The sequence below is a fragment of the Lepidochelys kempii genome, chromosome 20, assembly GCF_965140265.1.
Source record: "Lepidochelys kempii isolate rLepKem1 chromosome 20, rLepKem1.hap2, whole genome shotgun sequence".
NCBI classification, from domain to species: domain Eukaryota; kingdom Metazoa; phylum Chordata; order Testudines; family Cheloniidae; genus Lepidochelys; species Lepidochelys kempii.
The window spans coordinates 23,267,543-23,290,597 of NC_133275.1; the positions used below are offsets into that span (position 1 = coordinate 23,267,543).

The 23,055-nt window shown below is 57.9% G+C and overlaps 1 protein-coding gene across 1 annotated transcript; it reads left to right on the forward strand.

Annotated features, from left to right (window-relative positions):
* The first annotated feature begins 458 nt into the window (after nucleotides 1-458).
* MAN2B1 (mannosidase alpha class 2B member 1) lies at nucleotides 459-22,843 on the forward strand. Its single transcript, XM_073319446.1, has 24 exons — nucleotides 459-606; nucleotides 2,329-2,431; nucleotides 4,078-4,251; nucleotides 6,359-6,552; nucleotides 6,913-7,045; nucleotides 7,875-8,017; nucleotides 8,949-9,065; nucleotides 9,465-9,547; nucleotides 10,026-10,146; nucleotides 10,514-10,592; nucleotides 11,067-11,176; nucleotides 11,873-11,980; nucleotides 12,216-12,332; nucleotides 13,162-13,380; nucleotides 13,979-14,076; nucleotides 14,453-14,570; nucleotides 15,161-15,279; nucleotides 15,889-15,990; nucleotides 16,615-16,702; nucleotides 19,255-19,335; nucleotides 19,651-19,887; nucleotides 21,224-21,373; nucleotides 21,927-22,029; nucleotides 22,348-22,843. The coding sequence occupies exons 1-24, from the start codon at nucleotides 478-480 to the stop codon at nucleotides 22,473-22,475; spliced, it is 3,054 nt and encodes a 1,017-aa protein (XP_073175547.1). The 5' UTR covers nucleotides 459-477; the 3' UTR covers nucleotides 22,476-22,843.
* Nucleotides 22,844-23,055: the final 212 nt, after the last annotated feature.

Genomic DNA, 23,055 nt, shown 5'->3' on the forward strand with positions numbered 1-23,055 from the left:
AAAAAAAGCGAATTCGTTGACTTTTAGTAGCCTACTAGATTACTCTTCATTTTTGCCTATGCTTTTATAGGGTGGCGTGGAAAGGTGTCACTGATGCGGCCCTCAGGCCAATGTACTTGTCCTCATGTGGCCCTTGGGGTGATTGGAGGTTGAGATCCCTGCCCCAGAGACTGGCCCCCGGGGAAGGGGTCACCCCAGCCCTCCCCACTCCCTGCCCTCCGGCCTGCTGTCAATGAGGGAGTCACTTTTGGGAGGGGGCTAGATGGAGGTGCATGGGGGGGGGATTTTGTGGGAGCTGGATCATGGCCCCGCCCTCTCCCCGTCAGCCAATCAGCGCGTCCCTTATTTGCATTGACGCCTTTGAGGGGCGAATGAAGGCCGTGGCCCCGCCCCGTCTCTGCGGATTGGCCCCTCCGCGGGGGGGCGAAGCGAGAAGCCGCATGCCGTGGCCAGGGAGTCACGTGGAGGCCTGGTCACATGATCGCGGGAGCCGCCCGGCAGCCAGGCGCCGGGGGTCGCGGTTGCAGGCGGGCGATGGGGCCGCTCGTGGGGCTGCTCCTGGGCGTGGGGCTGCTGCGGGCGGCCGCGGCCGGCTGTGGCTACGAGGTGAGGGCGGGGGAGCAGCAGCAGCAGCAGCCGCCGGGGCCCGTGGCGGGGGGAAGAAGAGCCGCGGGGGTCTGGGTGTGGGGCTGGGGCAGTGGGGCAGGTAGTGGGCAGCAGAGGAGAATCGGAGGAGACAGGGAGCCCCGGGAGGGGAGGGGGCTGCTGGGGGGGGCGCTCTTGGGATGAGCGAGATGGGGTGAAGAAGCCAAAGGGGCTGGGAGAGGGAGGGTCTGGGGGGCAGGAAGTGGGGGCATGTGGAGGAGCTAATGGAAGTAGGGGGCCTGGGGAGATGAGCTTTTGGAGGAGGCAGAAGGGAAGGCTTTGTGCGGAGGGGATAAATAGGGGGCTTTGACTGAAGGGGAGGCATGGGGGCGGCTCTGGGGAAGTGGGCGGTGGTGGGATAGGGGAGATCTCTTGGTGGGGGGAGCAGCGGGTGAAGGAGGGTCGGGGGAAGGGGTAAAGGGGGCTCAGGGAAGGGGGAGGGATTTCTGAGGGGTGGGTGAGCTTTGGCTGGAGAAGGGGGAGGTGAAGGGGTGAGAGGAGGGCCCATCTGCATTGGGGGTTCTGAGACTGTGGGATGAAGGGGGGGATGAGGTTCTGTAGTGGGGTGGGGGGGTGCTCTTGTGGGGGAGCTTGGTGGGGAAGGCAGGACAGTCCAGAGTTTAGAGGACAGGTTGCAGTGGCTGGGTCTAATTTCCATCCCCCCTCCGCCGCCCATTCTCGGCCCTGGCGGGGAGCTTGGGGCTCAAAGCAATGCTTCATCCCATTAGCAGATAACTAACCTTTTCCAGGGTCACCCCCACCCCTCCCGAGTTCAGTAAAACAGGGAGCACTGAACGCATGACCTTAGGCTGAGCCCTAGCAGTGTGTGTGGGGGGCGGGCGCTCTAGGGGATTATAATACTGTGCAGATTGGTGCCTTTGTCTGTTTCTGCAGCTTGTTCCTCTTCCTTTCCTCCCGCACCATCTCCCTAAACTGTTGCTTCCTCTCAGTTAGATGATTATTACGATAATTAGCCACCTCCCATTGTGAGCTCTGCAAAGTTGAGCACCCTGGCCAGGGTGAAATCTTTCCATTTTACAGCTGGGGAGCCTGCGGCTCAAGGTTGCAGACAGTAGAACCCAGCTCTAACCTGCTCTAACCACTAGACACCACTCTTCCTACCGAGCTCAAACCCCAGAGTCCTGACTTCTAGTCTCCCTGCTCTAACCACCGACCTTGCCTCCCTTCCAGAGCTGGGGCTAGAACCCAAGAGTCCTGACTCCCCAGCCAGGTACTCCTGGTCTACACTGAACACTTAGATTGACCTAGCTCTGTCGCTCAGGGCTGTGAAAAATTTAGTGCCATGAGTGCTGGACTTAGGACAACCTAACCCCTGGCGTAGATACAGCTAGAATCCTTCTGTCAACCTAGCTGCTGACTCTCAGAGAAGTGGATTAACTACATCAGTGGAAAAACTCCTTCAGTCTGCTGTTGGCACGTGATTTATTTTTCAATAAGTGTTTGTCCAAAGCCTTGGAGAATCTAGGGCAGGGAGCAGTCCAGCTCTGAGCAGGGGGCTGCCAAGAAGACAATTGCCTCTTTCCACCTCTAGCATTCCACGCTGGCTACACCAAGCAATATCCGTTCAGATAGGTATCTCCTATTGGCCCCGAGAACTCTTACAATGGGGCTGTGGCCTTCCCTTCCAGTTTGTAGCATGTCTGGTTATTTTTCTCCTCGTAGTCCTGCCCGGCCACTAAACCAGATATGCTGAATGTCCACTTGATCCCTCACACACACAATGATGTGGGCTGGCTGAAAACAGTGGATCAGTATTTTTATGGAGGTAAGTGGCGGAGACTGTGCGCAAGGGGCGGGAGGGAGGGTTTCTGTGCACCGGAGCTGCTGCAGTCAGACTTGGTGGGTTAATCCCGGTCTCTTACCTCGGGCTCATCATCAGTACATCTCAAAGCACTTGACAAAGGAGGTCAGTATTGTCATCCCCATTTTATAGGTGGGGAAACTGAGGCACAGAGTGAGGAGACTTGCCGAAGGTCACCCAGTAGGCCAGTGGCAGAGCCAGGAATTATAGACTCTGGCTGTCCTGTGTCCCAGAGAACAGACACACCCCGGATCCCCTTTCCCCAAACACACTAAGCCAGCCAGCCCACGTAGCGGGATCAAATCTGAAGGCCAATGTCGCTATCTGATCCCTGTTTCTGCTGGCTTTAGAGCTGGCTATGACCCTGCATGAGTCCAAGCTGAGGGAGGGCTCCTTTCTGCAGCAAGATGTGGGTGGGGGAGGAAGCGCTGCTCAGAGATCTTATTCTCATCAGCATATTTACTTCCTCTGCTGCTGATGGAGGTAGAGAGCACCTCCCAACCCTGGCTGGGCTGTAGGGACCTGCCCCAGGCCTGGGTACGCTCCCACCTTGCCTCCCTGCCAGATACTTGATAAAGTCTGTGTCGCCTGCCAGAATGTTTCATGGCAGTTCACATGCACTCACGGACTAAGCGTCCTAGCTTCACGGGGCACAGTTGGGGGAAAGGACTTGCCTGTGGTCACACAGTGAATCTGAGTGGGGATTAGAACCCAGGAGTCCCGAAATCCCCACCCTGAGCTAACCACTAGACCCTGCTCCCTCTCCAGACCTGCAAATAGAACCCAGGAGTCCTCAATCCCAGTCTCCCCAACCCCTGTGCTCTAACGACAAGGCCCCACTCCTCTCCCAGAAGCAAGGAATCTAACACACTGTCCCCCACCCTCCCCCCACATCATTACATCATGCTTCCTCAGAGCGTTTTGTATCCGTCCTTGCTAGGCCAAGGAATATGTTGAATCTTTGTCATTCCCCGCTGTTCTCCCCCGGCCATAATAAGCCCGTGGTTTTACTCACCTTTTAGAGGCCGCGTCTCACGTGGGCGGCTTTTCCATGACATCAGTCAAGGTCAGCACATAGTTAGTGGAAACATTAATACCTTTGGAGCATCTGATCTCTCAGGCCATAGAGAAAGCAGTGCAGGACGGGCGTGACTTAAGCAGAAGCCTAGGTCATAGGGCCTTTCAACCAAGGCCGGGGGGAGGGGGGACTGGCTGATTGAGTGGGTGGGGAATGGACCATGGGGTGGGGGCTGGCTGGTTGACGGGTGAGACTCCGGGGGTGCTGTGTGTGCAAGCTTATCTCACCCTGATGCTGTCCCTGCTCTGGGGGGGAGACGGATATTTGAACTGCAGGAGGTGCAGAGCAGTTCTGGGGAGGGAGGCTTACCCCTGCTCTGGAGAGACAGAAAGATCTGAGATTCTCAGGGGTGCTGTCCATGGCTGCGGGGGGATCCAGCCCTCTGGAGGGGCGCTGCGGGTGTTGTGGTAAGGTGGGGGATCCGGCCCTCCTGGGGGTGCTGTGGCTGGGTCGGGGGGATCTGGCTTTGCTGCCGTCCCTGCTTTATGGGTCCCTGGATGTCTCCGCTCAGCCCTGTGCCTTCCCTTTGCAGCACGCAATAACATCCAGCACGCCGGCGTGCAGTACATCCTGGACTCGGTCATTCCCCAGCTCCTGGCCGACCCCACTAAGCGCTTTATCTACGTCGAGGTGGCCTTTTTCTACCGCTGGTGGCGGCTGCAGACGAACCCAATGCAGCAGGCGGTGAGGCAGCTGGTCAGCGAGGGTAAGGGATCCCGCCCAGCTGGGCACTGCTCTTGTGGCAGAAGGTGGAGTGACCTGCACTGCTGGGTCTGGTGATGTCCCCAGCCCGCTCATACAGAGGGATGTCTGCATAGGTGGGGGAGATGGGGAGAGAGAGACACACTCACAGGGATTCTTTGCCTCAGTTGGGTCTGCGGGTGTGTTTCTCTGACACGCACCACGCATGTGTCTCTGGGTGTATGTTGTGCAATACTGACTAGTACAGGCCCATGGCCCATGTGTGTGAAAGAGACATGCCCAGATAATATGCCTGGGTCAATCAATGGGCGTGCGTGGTGTGAGGGGTTCGGTCAGAGAGATCTCCTTGGTACTGTCACCTGACGTGCTGAAGTTACCTCTGAGCCCGTTTTCCCTGCCAGCTTGGGACTCCAGAACCCTGCCTTGTTGAGCCAGACACGCTAGCCTTCTGCAACGCAGACCCAGGTCTGGTCCACACCCCCAAATATGCAGACTTTAACCAAAAACTGCTCACAGGTCCCCTGTCTCCAGCACCCAAACACCCAGTTCCCAATGGGATCCAAACCCCAAGTCAATCTGTTTTACTCTGTATAAAGCTTATACAGGGTAAACTTATAAATTGTCCGCCCTTTATAACACTGATAGAGAGAGATGCACAGCCAGGTATTAATCACTTACTCTGGGTTTAATAATAAACAAAAGTAATTTTATTAAGTATAAAAAGTAGGATTTAAGTGGTTCCAAGTAATAACAGACAGAACAAAGTAAGTTACCAAGCAAAATAAAACAAAACACACAAGTCTAAGCCTAATACGTTAAGAAACTGATTTCAGGTAAATCTCACCCTCAGTAATGTTCCAATAACCTTCTTTCACAGACTAGACTCCTTCCTAGTCTGGGCCCAATCCTTTCCCCTGTTACAGACCTTGTTAGTTCCTGCTCAGGTGGTAACTAGGGAATTTTTCATGACTGGCAGTCCCCTTTGTTCTGTTCCACTCCCTTTTATAGCTTTGGCACAAGGCGGGAATCCTTTGTCTCTGTGGGTCCCCACACCCCTTTCTAAATGGAAAAAGCACCAGGTTTAAGATGGGGTTGATCACATGTCACTGTAAGACCTCATTCTTCTGTACATGTACACAGGAAGGCTTGCAGGTAAACAAACCATTTACAACCAAAAAGAAAAGGAGTACTTGTGGCACTCACGAAAGCTTATGCTCAAATAAATTGGTTAGTCTCTAAGGTGCCACAAGTCCTCCTTTTCTTTTTGCGAATACAGACTAACACGGCTGCTACTCTGAAACCTGTCATTTACAACAAGTTGTCCTGGTCAATGGGAGCCATCAAGATTCTAAACCACCATTAATTGGCCCACACTTTGCATAATTACAATAGGACCTCAGAGTTATACTTCAGGTTCCTAGTTTCAGGTAAAAGAAGGTCACATTCATACAAATAGGATGACCACACTCAGTGGATTATAAGCTTTGTAATGATACCTTACAGGAGACCTTTTGCATACAGCATATTCCAGTTACATCATATTCACACTTAGAAACATATTTTTACAAAGCATATGGAGTGCAACGTCACTAGAGGCCGGTGTGTGAAAGCCACATGCCCAGATAATATGCCTGACTGGGTTGTTGTGCGTCATGCCATGCACACTGACCCTTTGCCTGTACTGGTGGGTACCTCATAACACACACGCACAGAGGGAGCAAATGTCTGGGGTGTGTCTCTGTCCCACACATACATGTGGGGCTTCTGCTTGGGTCATCTTGTGTCTCTCGCACAACTTGATTCAGATCTTTATTGGCACGGTGTAAAAAAGCAGATCACAGACACTCCTAGCTATGGCTGCAGGTAGCCTACACGTGTGGGTGTGCGTGTCTGCCTCACACACACAGTGTTTGCTTGTGTGGATCAGCATCTCTCACATGCACACGTGATATTGGCCAGTGTCATCTTATGTCCATGCTGCCCCACACCCTCAGAAAGTCCCTGGCTTCTCTTCTTCCCCGGCACTGCCAGGCAGCTGCAGATCCCAGCGGTGCCCGGCCTCCCTGCTCGCCTGGCGCTGAGGGCGACCCGCCCCCTCTCCTTCCCTACAGGGCGGCTGGAATTTATCAATGGCGGCTGGTGCATGAATGACGAGGCGGCCACCCACTACAATGCCATGATTGACCAGATGACGCTGGGGCTGCGCTTCCTGCAGGAGACCTTCGGGGAATGCGGCCGGCCCCGCGCCGCCTGGCACATTGACCCCTTCGGCCACTCCCGAGAGCAGGCCTCCCTCTTCGCCCAGGTGAAGTCCCCTGGTGGGGCCTGGAACCGTGCACCCCCCACCCCAAATGGGCAGGGACTTTGGAGGCCAAGGGGGTAGCCTGCTGGGGACAGTGTGTGTCACTCTCCATCAGCAGGTCTCAAAGTGCTTTGTGCAGGTCAGGAGCATTATCACCATTTTCCAGGTGGGGAAACCGAGGCACAAAGTAGGGGTGGGACTTCCCCAAGGTCACCCAGCAGGTCAGTGGCAGAGCTGGGAATAGAACCCAGGTCTCCTGAGTTCCCGTCTAGCACTCTAGCCACGAGGTCACGCTGCTGCCTCAGCATTTGCTGGCTCTCGGGCTCTTGGCGTTGACCCCTCCTGCTGCCGTCCCCTTTCCAGATGGGCTTTGATGGCTTCTTTTTCGGCCGACTGGATTACCAGGACAAAGCCAACCGGGAGCAGTTGCAGGAGATGGAGCAGATCTGGAGAGCGAGCGCCAGCCTGCAGCCACCCGGGGCCGACCTCTTCACCGGTGAGCTGGAGTGGGAGTGCTGGCAAGTCTGGAACATCCCAGTTTTGGGGGGCGGGGCACCTGTGCCACAGGCAGACGGTGCCACGGACCAGTGGGCAGCCAGAGCTGGCAGGTGGGTGGGCTCCAGGTGTGTGTCGGGGGCGGGGGGGGTAGACTCATGGTTGAGGGGGAGGCAGTGGCAGAAGCAGAAAGGCTGCCCTCAGGCCGACCCACCTGATGGGACCTGGGGTGTCCAGCTGGGGGCCTGGAATGGAGGGGAGGAGAGGGGCTGGCCTGGGGGTCCCTCCCCCTGGGCTTTTTTGTCACCCCCCCCCCTTTTGTACTTCAGAGGTGGCATCCCTAATCGGGGCTGGGGGAAGAGATTGGGTTGCTGGCGAGGTGCCCAGGGAGCACACGCTCCCCTGTCTACCTGGGAATCCCCCATGCCCAGCCAGGTGGTGTGGGGCCCTTTCAGATCAGGGGAGGGGACAGGGACCCTTCCCCACTGCCACCTCTGGCCCCATCGGGCTGGGAGCAAGCACCCTTGGGCCGTGCTGCCTGCACTCCTGGCTGGACAGAATCAGATCTTTCCCCCTTGGGGCCTGGATTTCACCCTTCCCCCAGAGCCCCCTCCCTCCCTGGCATTTACACCCCTGTAGGCCAGCTCCTTTTGCCCTGCCACTGTGCCCATCAGTTGGTGGGCCCCACTCCCAACCTGGGACAGCCTCACAAGGCAGAGCTGTGGGCCCTGGCTCTGTGCTGGCCCCCGACACCCGCATCGTCCCTCATATCGCTGGCTGGATCCCACCCAGGTGCCTGTGCCCCCGGTGATCTTGTTCCCTCCACCCAGGTGTCCTTCCCAACGGCTACAACCCGCCCCTGTCCCTCTGCTGGGACCAGTTCTGCTCCGACAGCCCCATTGTGGATGATGTGAGCGATGAGAATAATGTGGACAGCCTGGTGGCGTATTTCCTGGGAACTGCGGCTGCCCAGGTGAGAGCTGGGAGGGGACCCTCTGCAGCCAGCTGGCCTTATGTCTAGGGGTTAGAGCAAAGGGCCTGGGAGCCAGGAGGCCTGGGTTCTGTTTCTGGCTCTGGGAAGGGAGTGGGGTGTAATGGCTCGAGCAGGGGGCTGGAAGTAAGGATTCCTGGGTTTGATTCCTGCCTCTGCCATCAGAGGACGCTCAGCTGTTCGTGGCCGACTCTTGTGATTGGCTGGCGCTTAGAGGCTGCCTGGAGATTGGGTGGGGAATTGCTGGTCCATGGGGGAAAGTGTCATTTTATAGCCAGAGAGGGGCTGTAGTAAAGCCCCTTTCGGGGGATGTGAATTTCTTGGGTCCATTGTTAGCTTCACCCTTGCGTGGCCGGACGCCGGTGTAATAATGTCTGTCCCTGGTATAATAATTTCGTGTAGAGCATGGACTGCGGTGCCTATCCTCTTAAATAACAGACCAGCCCCAGAAAAGAGCGTAAGGATCGCATCTTGTGATGGGATTGCCTCAGGGACAGCTCCAGCCCCTGTGACATGCCGCCAGTCTCTGGTCAGCTGCAATACGCAGCTGAATGTTTTGGACCGGTCTCCATTTTCCTCCTCCGCCCCAAGATCGCACTGGGGGAGCCTCCCTGGGGGACTCTCCAGGCGATCTCTGTCATTAGCTCCGGTGACCGGTGTGTCGGCCCAGTGCCCTGGGACCTCTGCTCCGCAGGGTCAGAAACGCGTCAAAATGACTTTTCTGCCAACCGCCCGTTTCGCAAAGCCAGAATTTCCTGCAGAAAAACACTTCCATTTTGCCAAAACAATGTTGCCTTTCCCTGCGCCGGCTGCCTGCCAGGCTCTCGCCACGGGGAGGCCTTAGCTCGGGATCTGGGTACCGAGAGGGGGGGCTCTCTGAGCGGGGAGCTTGAAGCGTCTCCTTCTGTCACAGGCCAAGCACTACCGGACCAAGCACGTTGTCATGACAATGGGCTCGGATTTCCAGTACGAGAACGCCAACCTGTGGTACAAGAACATGGACAAGCTCATCAAACACGTCAACGCGCAGGTAACCGGGGGGTGGGGGGTGTGCAGGGCTTCCCAGTCTGGTGGGGACCCGCCTGGGAGGCATACTGGGCTGGGAGAGGCTCCCCGCTCCAGACGCAGAGGGTTGGGCTCCCACTTCCTGACCCACAGGCCAGGCCCCTGGGGGCAGCCGCGTGGCCCAGGCAGGAGGCCTGTTGCACTCGGCAGGGCCCTGCTGTGATGGGGGCAACGGCTGGGCTCGAACCCGGGTCCTCGGGCTCTGGGAGCGGCAGGCCGTGCTGCCTGAGCGACGGACTGAGGCCTGGTAGCTGGAGGCTGCAGCAGACTCCTTACCCTGACTGGCCACTAGGGACGACAGAGCCCAGCCCCCAGCTGGCCCGATTGCCCCACCGCTTCCTCCACCCCCTTGTGTCTCTTCCAGCAACTCAACGGGAGCCAGGTTCACGTGCTGTACTCCACCCCCACCTGCTACCTGTGGGAACTCTTCAAAGCCAACCTGTCGTGGTGAGCACCGGGGCCGGAGGGCGGTGTGGGGCTGGCAGGAACCCACCTGGGGTGGCCTGCGCTGTCCCACGCCCCCCATGCTAGGGCGGAGAGGATGGTCTTGCTAACCCCCGGTGCGTCCCCTTTGGAGGGGTAATGATGGAGCCGCCCTGGGGACTGACTGGACGGGCAGAGCGCCCCCTACTGAGCCTGTACCCTGCTCTCTGCCGCACAGCGCCCCCTAGCGCCGCACTGGAGTATATAAATGAGCTCATCTCTCTTTAGTTTCTTCCATGCCATTATAAGCCTCCTCTCTGTTCCTCGGGCCCTGGGAGTGGCTGGTGCTGGGTTCAGGGGCTGAGCTGTGGCACGGGCTGGCTGGCTACCCCCCTCTGGCCAGGCAGTGTGCAGGTGGGGTGGATTGAGGAGGGGGAAGGGAGAAGGTCCGGGTCTCCTGGACCCATGAGTTGCAGAGGAGACCCTCTTTGGTGTCGCACAGGTCCCTCAAATACGACGATTTCTTCCCTTACGCTGACGGGCCGCACCAGTTCTGGACAGGCTACTTCACCAGCCGGCCGGCCTTCAAACGCTACGAGCGACTGAGCAATAACTTCCTACAGGTGGGCATCCCCAGTTGGGGGCTGGGAGTCCGGGATCCCGCCCACGTCCCTTCTCCCTGTGACCTGCTGCCTGTCAATCTTCCCAGCACCCTGCTCTGAGCGGGACAGCAAGGAGGTCTGAGCTAGGGGGTCGGACTCCAGAGTTCTGTCCCCCAGCTCTGAGAGGGGAGTGGGGTCTAGTGGTTAGAGCAGAGGGGCTGGGATCCAGGGTTCAATCCCTAGCTCTGTGTGACTTTGGGCAGGTCCCATCCCCTCTCTATGCCTCAGTTTCCCCCTCTATGAAATGGGAGCGGCGAGTCCCTCCTGGAGAGTTACCGGATGCTGATAAATGTTTTCTCATCACTGCTCCCCCTCCCTGCCCTTGCAGGTTTGCAACCAGCTGGAAGCCTTGGCCGGTCCGGTGGCGAGGACAGGCCCCTACGGGGAAGGAGACAGTGCCGTGCTCCGTACGTGAGCTGCTGCGCCGTGAATCACCCCGTTATTGCAATTCCCCCCAAATTTATCCTGCCCCCTGCAGCCACTAGGGGGAGACGGAACAAAGGAAGAGCTCCTGTTGCAGCCAGCAGAGGGCAGTGCTGCCTCCTCCATACACACGTCCAGCAACGTGAACCAGTGCTGCAGGGATGGGTGTCGGGACTCCTAGGCTCTGGCAGGGGAGTGGGGTCTAGTGGTTAGAGCAGGGGACAGCATCAGGACTTCCTGGGTTCTGCTCCTATGTGTGTGGCCTTGGGCAGGTTGCCAAGTTGATGCTGGAGCTTGGGGGCCGATGGGGAGTCTTCAGGCCAGGCAGGAAAGGTGCAGGCCCAGCCCTCTATTGGAGAGGTTGGATTTGGGGGCTGTCTGGCCCCACAATCCCCCTTTCCCTGCCCCCTGCATCGTCCCATCCCGTGGGTTTGGTGCAGCTCCTTGTTCCTCCACAGGCCGGGCCATGGCGGTGGCCCAGCATCATGACGCCGTCAGCGGGACAGAGAAGCAGCACGTGGCTAATGACTACGCCAAGCGCCTGGCTGCCGGCTGGGATGCTTGCCAGGTACGTGCCCTGGCTCCTTGGCACCCTGTTCCCCTCCAGAGATCCCGGAACCTGACTCTGCCTCCTCTAGTCGCCCTGCATCGAGCATCCGAGGCAGGATGGCCCAAGGAAAAGGCAGCCTAGGGGGGTGTCGGTGTAGCCAAGGACCTGCTATGGCCTCACCCCAGAGGTGGCTGCATCTCAGCGCTGGGCAAGGGGATTTCTTCAGTTAAAGGGGACCCCCCTAATAACTCCCTACTCCTCTCCTCAGCAAAGGGTGGCCCTGGTGATGCCTTGCTGTGGAGACCTGGCAATATCTGTCTCGTGGCCTAAACATGCTCTTTAGTGCATCCTCTGCTAACCTCTCTAGTCCCCAGCGGGGCCCTAGCACTGCCCTCGGGCACTGGGGTCCATGCTGGGCCCAAGGGGAGAGCGCCCCCCTCTATCAAGCCCCTCGCAGCACAGCACAGCGCCCCCTACTTGTATGCTGGGGAATTGGGGCCACCACTGACCATGAGAGGAGAAGTGCCCCACCCTGTTCCCTGCAGCACAGCGCCCCCTAGTGCCACCCTCTTGCATTGGGGTCCATACTGGCAGTGGGGCCTCCCACTCCCTGCAGCACAGCGCCCCCCTTAGAGTCAGACTCACAGCTGGAGTGTGTGGGGGGAGGTGGATCTCTCGTCTCTCACCTCATGGGAGGCATCTCTCCTCTTGCAGGTCCTGGTCAGTAATGCTCTGGCCAGCATCAGTGGCAACAAGGAGAACTTCATCTATTGCAACTACCTCAATATCAGCGTGTGCCCGCTGACTGAATCCGCCGGCACCGTAAGGACCTTGTTGTTGTTTAGACCGCGGGAGGGGAGCCCGGCCTAGAACCCAGCTCCACCAGCCCCGAGACGGCAGGTCGCTGCTTGAGCTGGAGGAGACTCGCCCTTACCGTGTCGATTGTAGGATGGCTTTTATCCTCTCCGGGCTCAGCCAGTGAATAGCACCCGCGCCCTCTGGCTGGCGGTGGGGAGGATGGGGTGAGCATCTTGCTAACCTGGGTCTGTCTGTCCAGTTCATGGTGATCCTCTACAACCCGCTGGGACGGCGTGTGAGCTGGAACGTCCGGCTGCCCGTGAAAGGAGCCTCGTATTCGGTGACCGATCCCAACGGCCAGATGGTGCCGAATGAGGTAGGGCCAGAGCGTCTTCCTTCTTGGCTTTTTCTCTCCTCCCTGCGGCTGCCTGCTTGACCTGTTTCCCGTGTCGTGGGCCTGTAGGGGATTCAGTTGTTAGCTGGGGTTGGGCTCGGGCATCTTCTAGCAAAAGGAAGGGTCTCTTAGAATATCAGGGTTGGAAGGGACCTCAGGAGGTCATCTAGTCCAACCCCCCGCTCAAAGCAGGACCAATCCCCAATTTTTGCCCCGATCCCTAAATGGCCCCCTCAAGGATTGAACTCACAACCCTGGGTTTAGCAGGCCAGTGCTCAAACCACTGAGCTATCCCTCCCTCCCCCTTAACGGGGAGCTGCAATGCTGCTCGTGTAGGCTCTGCCTGCTGCCACCACTAGAGGGCGGTATGATTGCATGCACTCGAGCAGGTCTGATTGCATCCTCTAGGGGGCGATGGTGTCCACAGATACTTGTGGCATTGGGGTCAGTGCCCCCCACCGAGCTCCCGGTCCTTGCTGCACAGCGCCCCTTAGTGCCACACTGGGGCCAGTGCTGACCCCAAGGGGGGAGTGGCCCCTCCTGAGCTCCCACCCCTCTCCCTGCAGCACAGCGCCCCCTAGCATCGCTCTGTGGCATTGGGGCCAGCACTGACTGTGAGGGGGGAGTGCTGAAGAGCTGACAGACAGCCCCCTCCCTGGATTTTCCTTGGTCTCCCATCCACGTTCTAACCAAGTCTGACTCTGCTTAACCTGAGAGCTCCCTGCATCAGCCCCATGGTGTCCCCATGTGGCACAATCTCTGTTCGGACCCTCCCGATGGGGCCTCAGACGGTTTTTCTTTCTGTTTCCAGGTTGTCCCCGTCTCAAACTTCACCCGGGCAGTGAGGCGAGGCCGGGGAGATGCCACCCACGAGTTGATCTTCCCAGCCTTGGCCCCTCCCCTGGGCTACAGCACCTACACCATCTCGAAAACGGCCAACAGGGACCTGCGCTCCAGGCTAGCCACGCGGATCCGGGAGCAGGCCCAACCCTGGGTGGACACCTGGTCCCCCAGGGAGTTCCAGAATGAGGTACTGTCCTGAGCAAGGGTGCAGCCCGGTCAGTTTCACTTCGTTTGTCGGGTCAGTTCTTTTGGGGCAGGGACTATCTCTGTTCTTGTCTGTCCGCCTCCAGCTGCTCCATGACTGGGGCTCCGAGGCGCTACCGTAATACACCTAATAAATAACGTACAGCGCCTAGCACAATACGGCCCAGGCCCGTGACTGGGGCTCGGAGGCGGTACCGTAATATGCCTAATAAATATTGTGCAATAGGCTTCTCGGGAAGGGGAAGAACTGTTGAAGCTAAAGGATAATGTTGGCACACGAACAAAGTGAGATAAACGGTCCAGGAAATAGTGTAGGCTGGCAATGAGAAGCGGGTTTCTAGGCAGCCATGTCTGGAATGGCCTCCAATGGGAGCAGTGGGAGGTAAACAACCTAACGAGCTTTAAGATGGCACTAGATTAGTATCTGACCGGGTGGGGACTGGACTGTGTGACCCAGGGCGTCCCTTCCGGGCGACCCCCAGGTGGAGGGGAGGGTAATCGGAGGTGGAGGAATGAGGGCCCTGCAGTGGGTTGTGCCCCCGGGTCGTGGTCTATTGATGATCTTGCTTTCTTCCCCACAGCACCTCCGGGTTCTGTTCGACCCGGTCACTGGGCTCCTGAGGGAGATTCAGAACCTGGACAAAAGCATCTCGCTGCCTGTGTCTCAGAGCTTTTTCTGGTCAGTGAGCTGGGGGGAGTCGGGACGCCTGGGTTCTATCCCCACCTCTGGGGGGGAGTGGTCTCTAGTGGGTAGAGCAGTGGGAGCTGGGGATCAGGACTCCTGGGTTCTATTCCCAGCTCTGTCATTGGCTCACATTTGAGCACGAGTGAATACCTTTCTCCCCATCCCTCTGTGCCTCAGTTTCCCCAGCTGTAAACCAGGGTAATAGCCAGGAGAGAGAGTTTGATCTCTTGGCCAGTGCTGGAGCTGTGTGTGGGTGGGTAGGGCGGGGTGTCTCTCCCTGGCATTGGGGCTCATGATGCTCTGGGCAGCTGATTGGACCTTCCTCGGGGCTGCTGTCTCACCACCCTCCCCTCTCTTGCCCCTGGCCAAGGTACAACGCCAGCATTGGTGATGACGACAGCGCCCAGGCCTCCGGGGCATATATCTTCCGGCCAAACCACTCCGAGCCCCTCCCTGTGGCTAGGCGAGCCCGCACGTACCTGGTGAAGGTAGGTGGTGGGGGCATCCCCGGTGTGGGAACCTCCAGGGGGCTGGGCGTGGGAGCCGAAGTCTCTTGTCTCTGATTCCCTTATGCCGCTAGCCCTGAGCTAGCTGGGAGGGGAGTGGGATCTAGCGGTTAGAGCAGGGGGCGCGGCTGGGAGCCAGGATGCCTGGGTTCTATTCCCAAGTCTGGCTGGGGGACTGGAGTCCACTGGGTTAGAGCAGAGTTGCTAGCTCTTGGGTAAGACTTAAAATTAAGGTCCCACCTCCTAACGACCATTGAAGATCCCCTTGCATGTTCCTTAACCTTACCGTGATGTCTCAATCAAAGCTAACCCCCTTCAGGATCCTGCAATCACGCCTCATTGCACTTCCAGCTGAATACAGGATCCTTTCCTTACTCTCCTCCAACGCTGTGCTGAGTTTCCGTGGGCTGCTAACAGCCTGCCCCAGAAGGAGCTGCATTTCCGCATCTGATGAGGGATCCTGCTCTAAACTGTGCCCACCCCCCATGCCCTAACCCAGAAGTGGCTGAAAGGCAGTGCTGGGTGCGGGGACCCCACACACGTGTCTCTCTCTCTCTCTCTCTCTGGTCCAGAACAAGCTGGTACAGGAGGTTTACCAGAACTTCTCTTCGTGGTGCTCGCAGGTGGTGCGGCTCTATGCCGGGCAGGCCTACGTGGAGCTGGAGTGGACGGTGGGGCCCATCCCTGTAGAGTGAGTGTGAGAGCTGGGTGGGAAATGGAAGGAAACCGCCTGAAAACCAAAGTAATTTCAACTTGGAGGCCTGCTGCCGTGCTCCATGGAAGTTGTGGTTTTGGTGCCTCATGCTCCCATCTTCCTTTCTGGGCTGGGCTCCCTGGGTGGACTACATCTCCCATGGTGCACCACAGCCTCTCCTCTTGGGGTGGGGGCTGGTGCAATGCGCCATGGGAGTTGTAGTTCAAATGCCTCACGTTTCCATTCCCTCTGGTTTGGGGTCCCTGGTTGGACTACGTTTCCTATGATGCACCACAGCCTCCCCTCTTGGGGGCAGGAGGTGGTGCATTATGGGAGTCCCTGGCGCCGCATGGGAGGTGTAGTCTGACCAGGGAGCCAGGTTTGTAAAGTGGGAGGCACTGCAGCAGTGCTGCCAAATGCAAGTATTTGGGAGTTTTGACGGCACATCAATTTGTCCATCCCCATGATGCTTTTCATGGGGAGCACCCCGGCCATTGACACAGCTGAGATGGAAAATGTCAGAACAGCCCCAGAAAGTGTCGGGGGTGGGGGGAATCCGTGTGCTGCCAGACCCCACGTCTGACCCTGCTGCCCCCTCTGCCGCAGCGACGGGCTGGGCAAGGAGATCATCAGCCGTTTTGAGACATCCCTGCAGACGGACGGACGCTTCTACACAGACTCCAACGGGCGGGAGATTCTGGAGCGGAGGTAAAGGGGGGCAGGGAGACATTGGGAGTGGGGTGATCCTTCCTCAGCGGGGGGGGGGGGGGGGGATGGGATGGGATGATTCCAGGGTGGAGTCAGGACTCCTGGGTTCTCCCTGCAGCTCTGGGAGGGGAGCGGGGGGGCAGGGCTGGGAGTCAGGAGTCCTGGGTTCCATTCTCGTGTCTTCCATTGAATTATCGAGTCCCTTCTAGTAAAAAGTAAAAAGGGGCTGTGGATTTTAGTAAAAAGGGGCTGTGTCTTAATGAACGTCCAGGCCTTAATTATTGTTTGACGTTCCTGAATGGAGGGCCCTGCATGAGCTACTCCAATGAGCCCTGGCCAACACCCCCCCAATGGTTAGCCAGCAGCCTCCCCTGGGGGGTGTCAGCTGTGGACTGTGGCAGCATGTGGGATACCCCAGGGCTAGGTATAAGGGGAGCTTCCCTCTGCCGCTGTGGAACAGTCCATTCCCCAGCCAGGGCCAGGCTGGGAGCCTTGTTGCTTGGGATCTGCCCAGAGCCCCGGACTGCACAGCCCAAACTGGCCCTACCGCCCCCCCTCCCGGATTAGGGGCAGTGGGGGAGATGGCCGACACGGGGCTTAATGGGGCTCTGGTGCTCATGGCAGGCGGGATTATCGGGCCACGTGGAACCTGAGCCAGACGGAGGCGGTGGCTGGGAACTACTATCCCGTCAACAGTCGCATCTATATCAAGGTACCAGGGCCACTGGGGGCCCCTGTTGGCATTTGCTGGGTCCCCTCCCCATCACGGTAGTGTGTGTGTGTGTGGGGGGGATTCCTCTCCTTGGAGATACAGGGATGGTCCAGGGGGTAGCGATACTGGCCTGGGCCTTCAGTTCTTGGCTCTGCTGTGGGAGCTTGTGACATTGTGTCCCCGTGCCTCAGTTTCCCCATCAATAAACAACTGTCCTGTCTGCACAGGGACGGGGTGAGGGAGTAAATGCCCTAAAGATGGCGAGGGCTTGATTCCTACAGTGGTGGGTGCCAGATATGGTAAAGATCTTGGGGGGGAAGCGTTGCAGACACCAGTGCTGGCCAGCAGGTGGTGCTGCTGGTCACTTGTTCCCATGCCCCCAGATCTGCTCTGGCCCATGCAGTGGCTCGAACAAAGGCAGAGATGGGTGTGACGGGTTGCCATCTCTGAGGTGCAGTTTGGGAACCGCTGTGCCCCTGTAGGACACACAGCTGGGTTGGCCCTGCCCACACTGCTGTGCTGGAGATACAGCCAGCCTCACCAGGCCCTGTTATCACCCAACTTGACAGCAGGAGGTGCCACACACCCAAACTGAGCTACCTGATACTCCTGAGGGCATTCTGTGCCAAAAAATTAACAATTCTGCGCACAATATTTTAAAATTCTGCAAATTTTATTTGTCAAATAAATGTGGAGGCTCCAGCCTGGCACTGGTGCGCACAGGCCCCTGGCTGTACAGAGGTGGGAGATCACTGTGCAGCTCCCCCTGGGACACACTCAGCAATAAGGCTGCACCCAACCCTGACACAGTGCAAGGACCCAGCCTGCCCCAGAAACACCCCAGGGCCCTGCCCCTCCATGCCAGGTGTGGGCAGAAAGGCAGGATCCAAGTGTGGAAGGATCCAGGTGTGGGGCAATCTGGGTGCGGGGGGATCTGGATGCACAGAGGCTTGTTGGGAGGGGGGGTTCTGGGTGCAACAGTAGTGGGAATCTGCTGGGAGGTCCAGGTGAAAGTGGTTGGGGCTTGGGAGGTGTCAGGGGGATAGAGCTTGGCAGGGGGTCTGGGTGTGAGGGTCTCAATGGTGGGATCCAGATGCTGGGGGAGTGAGTTTCAGTGGGGCGGGGAGCCGGGGGCAGTTGGCTCATCAGGGTGGTGCAGGACATTTCACTCAAAGACACACTGGCTTAGGTAAAGCAAAAAACAAGTTTATTAATGACAAGATCTGTTTGCTATCACTTAATGTATCGCCTAGTAAATAAACAAAACCGCAAACGAAGCCTAAAATGACAGATTGGATATGAATTAACAATCTCTCAGCGTGGCTGTTGATCCAAGCAGTACACCGCGTTTCCATTCGCAGGCTAGAAATCCCTTTAGCCTGGGCCCAGCACTTCCCCCAGTTCAGTCTTTGGTCCTCATGTGTTTCCAGGAGTTCCCTTAGGTGGGGAGTGAGGCCCCTAGATGCTGTCACACCCCACCTTATATAGCTTAAACATACGGTAGGAACCCTTTGTTCCAACAACAGTTCCCACCCAGTTTGTGGAAAAATACAGGTACCCAACATGGAGTCCAGTATCCTGTGATCTGGTCTCATGCCCTTGCTGGGTCATAGCAGCCGTTACTTACAGGCCAGTTGAAACATTTACAAGAAGGCTAAGCCTTTTCATAGTCCAGCAGCCCTGTCTAGCTTTTCCCTGTTGTACCTGAAAGGCTGGTTGTGGGTGTTACTCGGGTTTTGTCTACACTGGACTTCTGTCCGCAAAACTTTTGTCGTTCAGGGGTGTGAACCCCACCCCTGAACACCAGAAGTTTTGCTGAGGAAAAGCACCAGCATGAACAGCTTTGTCAGCAGGAGCGCTTTCCTGCCCACAAAGCTACCGCCGCTTGCTTTTTTTTTTTTTTTTTTTTTTTTTGTGTGGAAGATTTTTGTCGGCAAGAGAGCTCTCTCCTGCCACCAAACAGCATTGCCACCGTGCGCCTTTTAGCAGCATAGCTGGGTCGCTCAAAGGTGCTTAGTGTAGACGTAGCCTCAAATGAAACATCTGAAATACACCCAGCCAAGATTTATAACTTCAGATACAAAAATGATCCATGCATACAAATAGGATAATCATTCAGCAAATCGTCCCTTTTCCACTGACACCTCCCATGACCCATCTTGTGCAAAATGCATCATAATTATGCCATAACCATGTATTGAAATATCACTATGAGGAATATGGAGTGCAGTGTCACAAGAGGAGGAGGTATCACTGCAGAGACACACGAGGGAGGCCGTTCCAGAAGGAAGAAATGGAGCCCTCCCCCCCCCCCCCCACCGCCAAGTGCTCCCCCTACAGCCACAGGGATGGGGAATGCAGCGCAGGAAGGGGTCAGGAAGCCGCAGGCAGACACAAGAGGATGGAAGAGCACCAGAGCTGCTGGGGGGGCATGGGGGAATGCTCCCATTGCCACCTGCTGGAGGGAGCAGAGGATGCTGGGGAGTGACCCTCCCTGGCAGGGCGTCACACCCCCCCACCCCCGTTAGCTCTGGGCTTGCTCTTCTCTCTAGAACAAGAAGTTCCAGCTGACGGTGCTGACGGATCGCTCGCAGGGGGGCAGCAGCGTGGCCGATGGCTCCGTGGAGCTCATGGTGAGAGACTGGGGAAGGGGGAGAGAGGAATCTTGCCCCTCTTTCCCACCCCTCCCCGCAGAGGTGGATGGGGAGGAGAAAGGGTGGAAGAGAAAGGGTGGACTCCACTCCCCCCACAACACCCCCGCCCCCATTCTGAGCCTGTGTGCATCGCCCCCTTCCTGCAGAAGCAGGGCTGTGCCAGCAGGTGGCGCCCTTAGCTCTACAATCCCATGTGCCCTTGACTTGCACCTGTGCAGCTCCCAGCCCCCCACCCCCTGCCCCACAGCAGAACAGCGAGGGCGCCCAGCTCTGACATTCCCTCCCTGCGGCTAGGTGCACCGACGGCTGCTCTATGACGACAACCGCGGGGTGGGGGAGCCCCTGCTGGAGCCTGGGGTCTACCACGACGGCCTGGTGGTGCGGGGCCGGCACCTCGTCTTCCTGGACACAGTGGAGTCTTCGGCCGATCGGCACCGGCTGCAGGCCCAGCAGGAGTTCATGGCCCCCCAGCTGGTCCTGGCACCTGGAGGGGGCCCTTCCTTCCACCGGGGGCAGCGCAGCCTCAAGCAGGTGCCTGGGCAGGGCTCTGTGCTTTAGGGAGGGGAACGGTGAGCTGCTGGTTTGAATCCTGCCAGGGGCTGCTTCTTCCCAACTGCTTCACCCACTTGTGAAATGAGTTGTAGGGGGGTCTCAGCCTCAGCTCCCAACTCACCTCCAGCCAGAGCAGGGCTCTTTGAGCTGGACAAGGAGGGAAATCCTTGTCTTTCTGATCGCTATGCCTCTCCCCTTTCTCCCAGTCCTACAGCTCCTGCCCCCACCCCAACACAGCCCAGGGCCAGCTGACCAGGAGGGCTATGGTGAACTATAGGTTAAGCCCATCATGGCCAAGCACCCCCCCCCGCCCCCCATGGAGCAGGTGCCTCCTTTCTGCTCATTAGGTTAAATTCAGGCAGGAAAATTGCTAGGGCCAAAATCCCTTTGTGGGAAGCTTTGCTGTGGGGCAAGATGGGGGGTGGGGGGGCGGGACGACTCCAGTTTTTCCCCATGGAAAATTTCAGCGGGGGGAGAGGTATTTGCCCTCTTCCTGGCCAGGACTTAGGGTTAAGTCAGCGTTGTTTAAATATAACTGGATTTTAAACTCCTCTCTTCCCATCTCCTCCCTTTGCTAAGTTGGCAATAGCCATCCCCAGCTAAACAACTCGCTGGGTGAAAACAAATCTGGTCAATCTCCCCCCTTGCCAGCTGTACACGAGGGACCTGTTTTCAATCTGTGCTGCCTGGAAGGGACTGTGCAGTGTTGTCTAGTGGGTAGCACACAGTGGCCGGGGGCAAGTCCCTTCCCCCCCTGTGCCTCACTTTCCCTATCTGTAAAATGGGGCTAATAAGCCTGACCTGCATAAAGTGCTTTGAGATCTCCTGACAAAAAGGGCTAGAGCTGATGGCCCTGTGGTCCCTGCTTGTGGGGGACGACTCCTCCCAAGAATTGGGTTACACACACCACACATGCCCCCCGTGAAACCTATGCTGGGGTGACTCACTTGTGAGGGCAGATGGGATCATCACCACCTGTTCTGTCGAAGCTGATCTTCCACAGAAAATTGAGGGATCAAGTAAACTGAAAGGTTGTGACAAGCCAGCCGCTCTCTGCTGAAAGCAGGGCTCCGCCTGTCCCCCCAACCCATCATAGGTAGGGGGACGCTGTTGTACGCTGGGAGCTGCAGGCCAGCCCCTCGAGGAGAAGGGGAGTGCATTGTATCCACACTGCGCTGCCCTGCAGCCACGGACGGAGCCTGGGGAACTGAAATAGTTCAAGGGCAGGTGATGACTTTTTTTTAAGTTTGCTGAAACTGTCCCTTTAGGGGTGCTGTTCTGGCAGCCTGACACCCTGTCTCCCCTTCCTCCCCAGTTCTCTGCTCTGAAGCAAGAGCTTCCCCCCTCCGTCCATCTCCTGACACTGGCCCAGTGGGACCCCAGCTCCGTCCTCATCCGCCTGGAGCACCAGTTCGAGAGAGGGGAGAGTGCAAACTGCTCCCAGCCCGTCACTGTCGACCTGCTGGTAGGTACCTGGGACTTGCTGAGCCGCTGGCCTAGAGGCTTTTTCATCTAAAGCATTTGACAGTCTCCCTTGCCTAGGGCTGAGATGCAGCCACCTCTGGGGTGGATCTTAGCATCACACAAAGGATCCTTGTATAAAACAGCTGCCAAGTCCCACACCAGAGATGGCTGCACATCCACATGGGGAGAGGGATCCTTAGACACAAGGTGCAGTGGGCATAGGGCATGACAGCTGTTTTATGGAGGGGGGTCTCACCCACTTGATGCTAACCCCTGGCCCCTAGAGGTGGGTGCTTTTGACTCCTCAGGGCTCCCATTCCTGGCACTGAAATGCAGCCAGCTCTGGGGTGGAGCGTGAATGAGCAGCCCCACCCAGAGGCTGAGGACAGGCAGCACAGAATCCGGTTTTCACACCAGCCTGCAGGAGTCCCCTTTGTCGGGGTGGGTGGGGTGTGGAGCTGCTGCTGCTGTCTACTCACCTGCAGGTCTGGGGGTGGCCAGAAGGAGGCGGGGTTCACCTGAGGAAGTTGCTGACCATGTCTCTCCCCACCCAGCACCTGTTCTCCTCCTTCACCATCACCTCCCTGCAGGAGATGAATCTGGTGGCCAACCAGAAGCGAGATGCCATGAACCGGCTCAGCTGGAGGCCAGCCACAGGTAGGTCACCACCCCCGCACTAAAGCACGGATCAGAGGCCAGCAGCCCTGATGCTGTGCCCCCCGTTCTGCCCAGCACAGCCAGTGCCTGCCTCCTTACCTAGGGGATGGTGGGCAGCTGGCACATTGGGCCCTTGGGGGATGGGGGAGGCCCTGTCTTGCATGTGGCCAGAGCCCCTCAGCTGTACTCATGGCGTGGGGAGCTCACAGACACAGGGGAGGGTTATGTCCACCCTCCGGTGGAGAAGCTGGCAGCATCTAGGCCCAGGGCACCCCCGCTGCTGCCCCTGGGCAGTTAACCCCTGGCTTCCTCTCCCAGGTGCAGCCAGGCGCCAGGCCTACCCTCCGCTTAACCCGCTGGGAGTCACACTGCAGCCCATGGAGATTCGCACCTTCCTGGCCACCATCCAGTACACGGGCCCCAGTGGGGGCCAGGCTGAGCTGTAGGGGGAAGACAGCCCCCCACCTCCGTCCCAGGATCAAGCCATCCAGGTGGAGTCCTGAACTACTGCCCCCCTACTCAGCCAGGTGGGGCCCTGTCCACCTGAGAACTTGACTGGTGGGAATGAGGGGGGCACATCCTGGCTGCTGCAAGAGCTAAACTTGCACTTGTCAGGCCCTGCTTTAAGGCAGTGCCAGCTTTGGGGGAGAAGGGAGGGGCAGAGTCCAGCGCTGCCCTCCCCCCCCCCCCCCCCCAAAAAAAAAACAAAAAAAACTCCTCCTCAGCACAGCCTCTGATTTCTACCCACCTGCCCCTTCAGCCTGGGTTGTGTGGGTCTAAGTGCCATTGTTAATAAACAAGGACCTCAGGTCTAGGTGCTTGTGGCTGAGTCCTGCTCGGGGGATGCAGGCAGAATGAACACAACAGGGCAGGGGCAGAGCTGTGAATAGAACCCAGGAGTCCTGTCACCCCCCCCCCCCATGCCTGATCGATTGCCTGTGGGGAAACTGAGGCAGAGTAGCTCCACCATCCTGCCTGGAGTCCAGCCAGCCAGGCTGTGGCTACGGAGCCCTTCCTCAGCCCAGG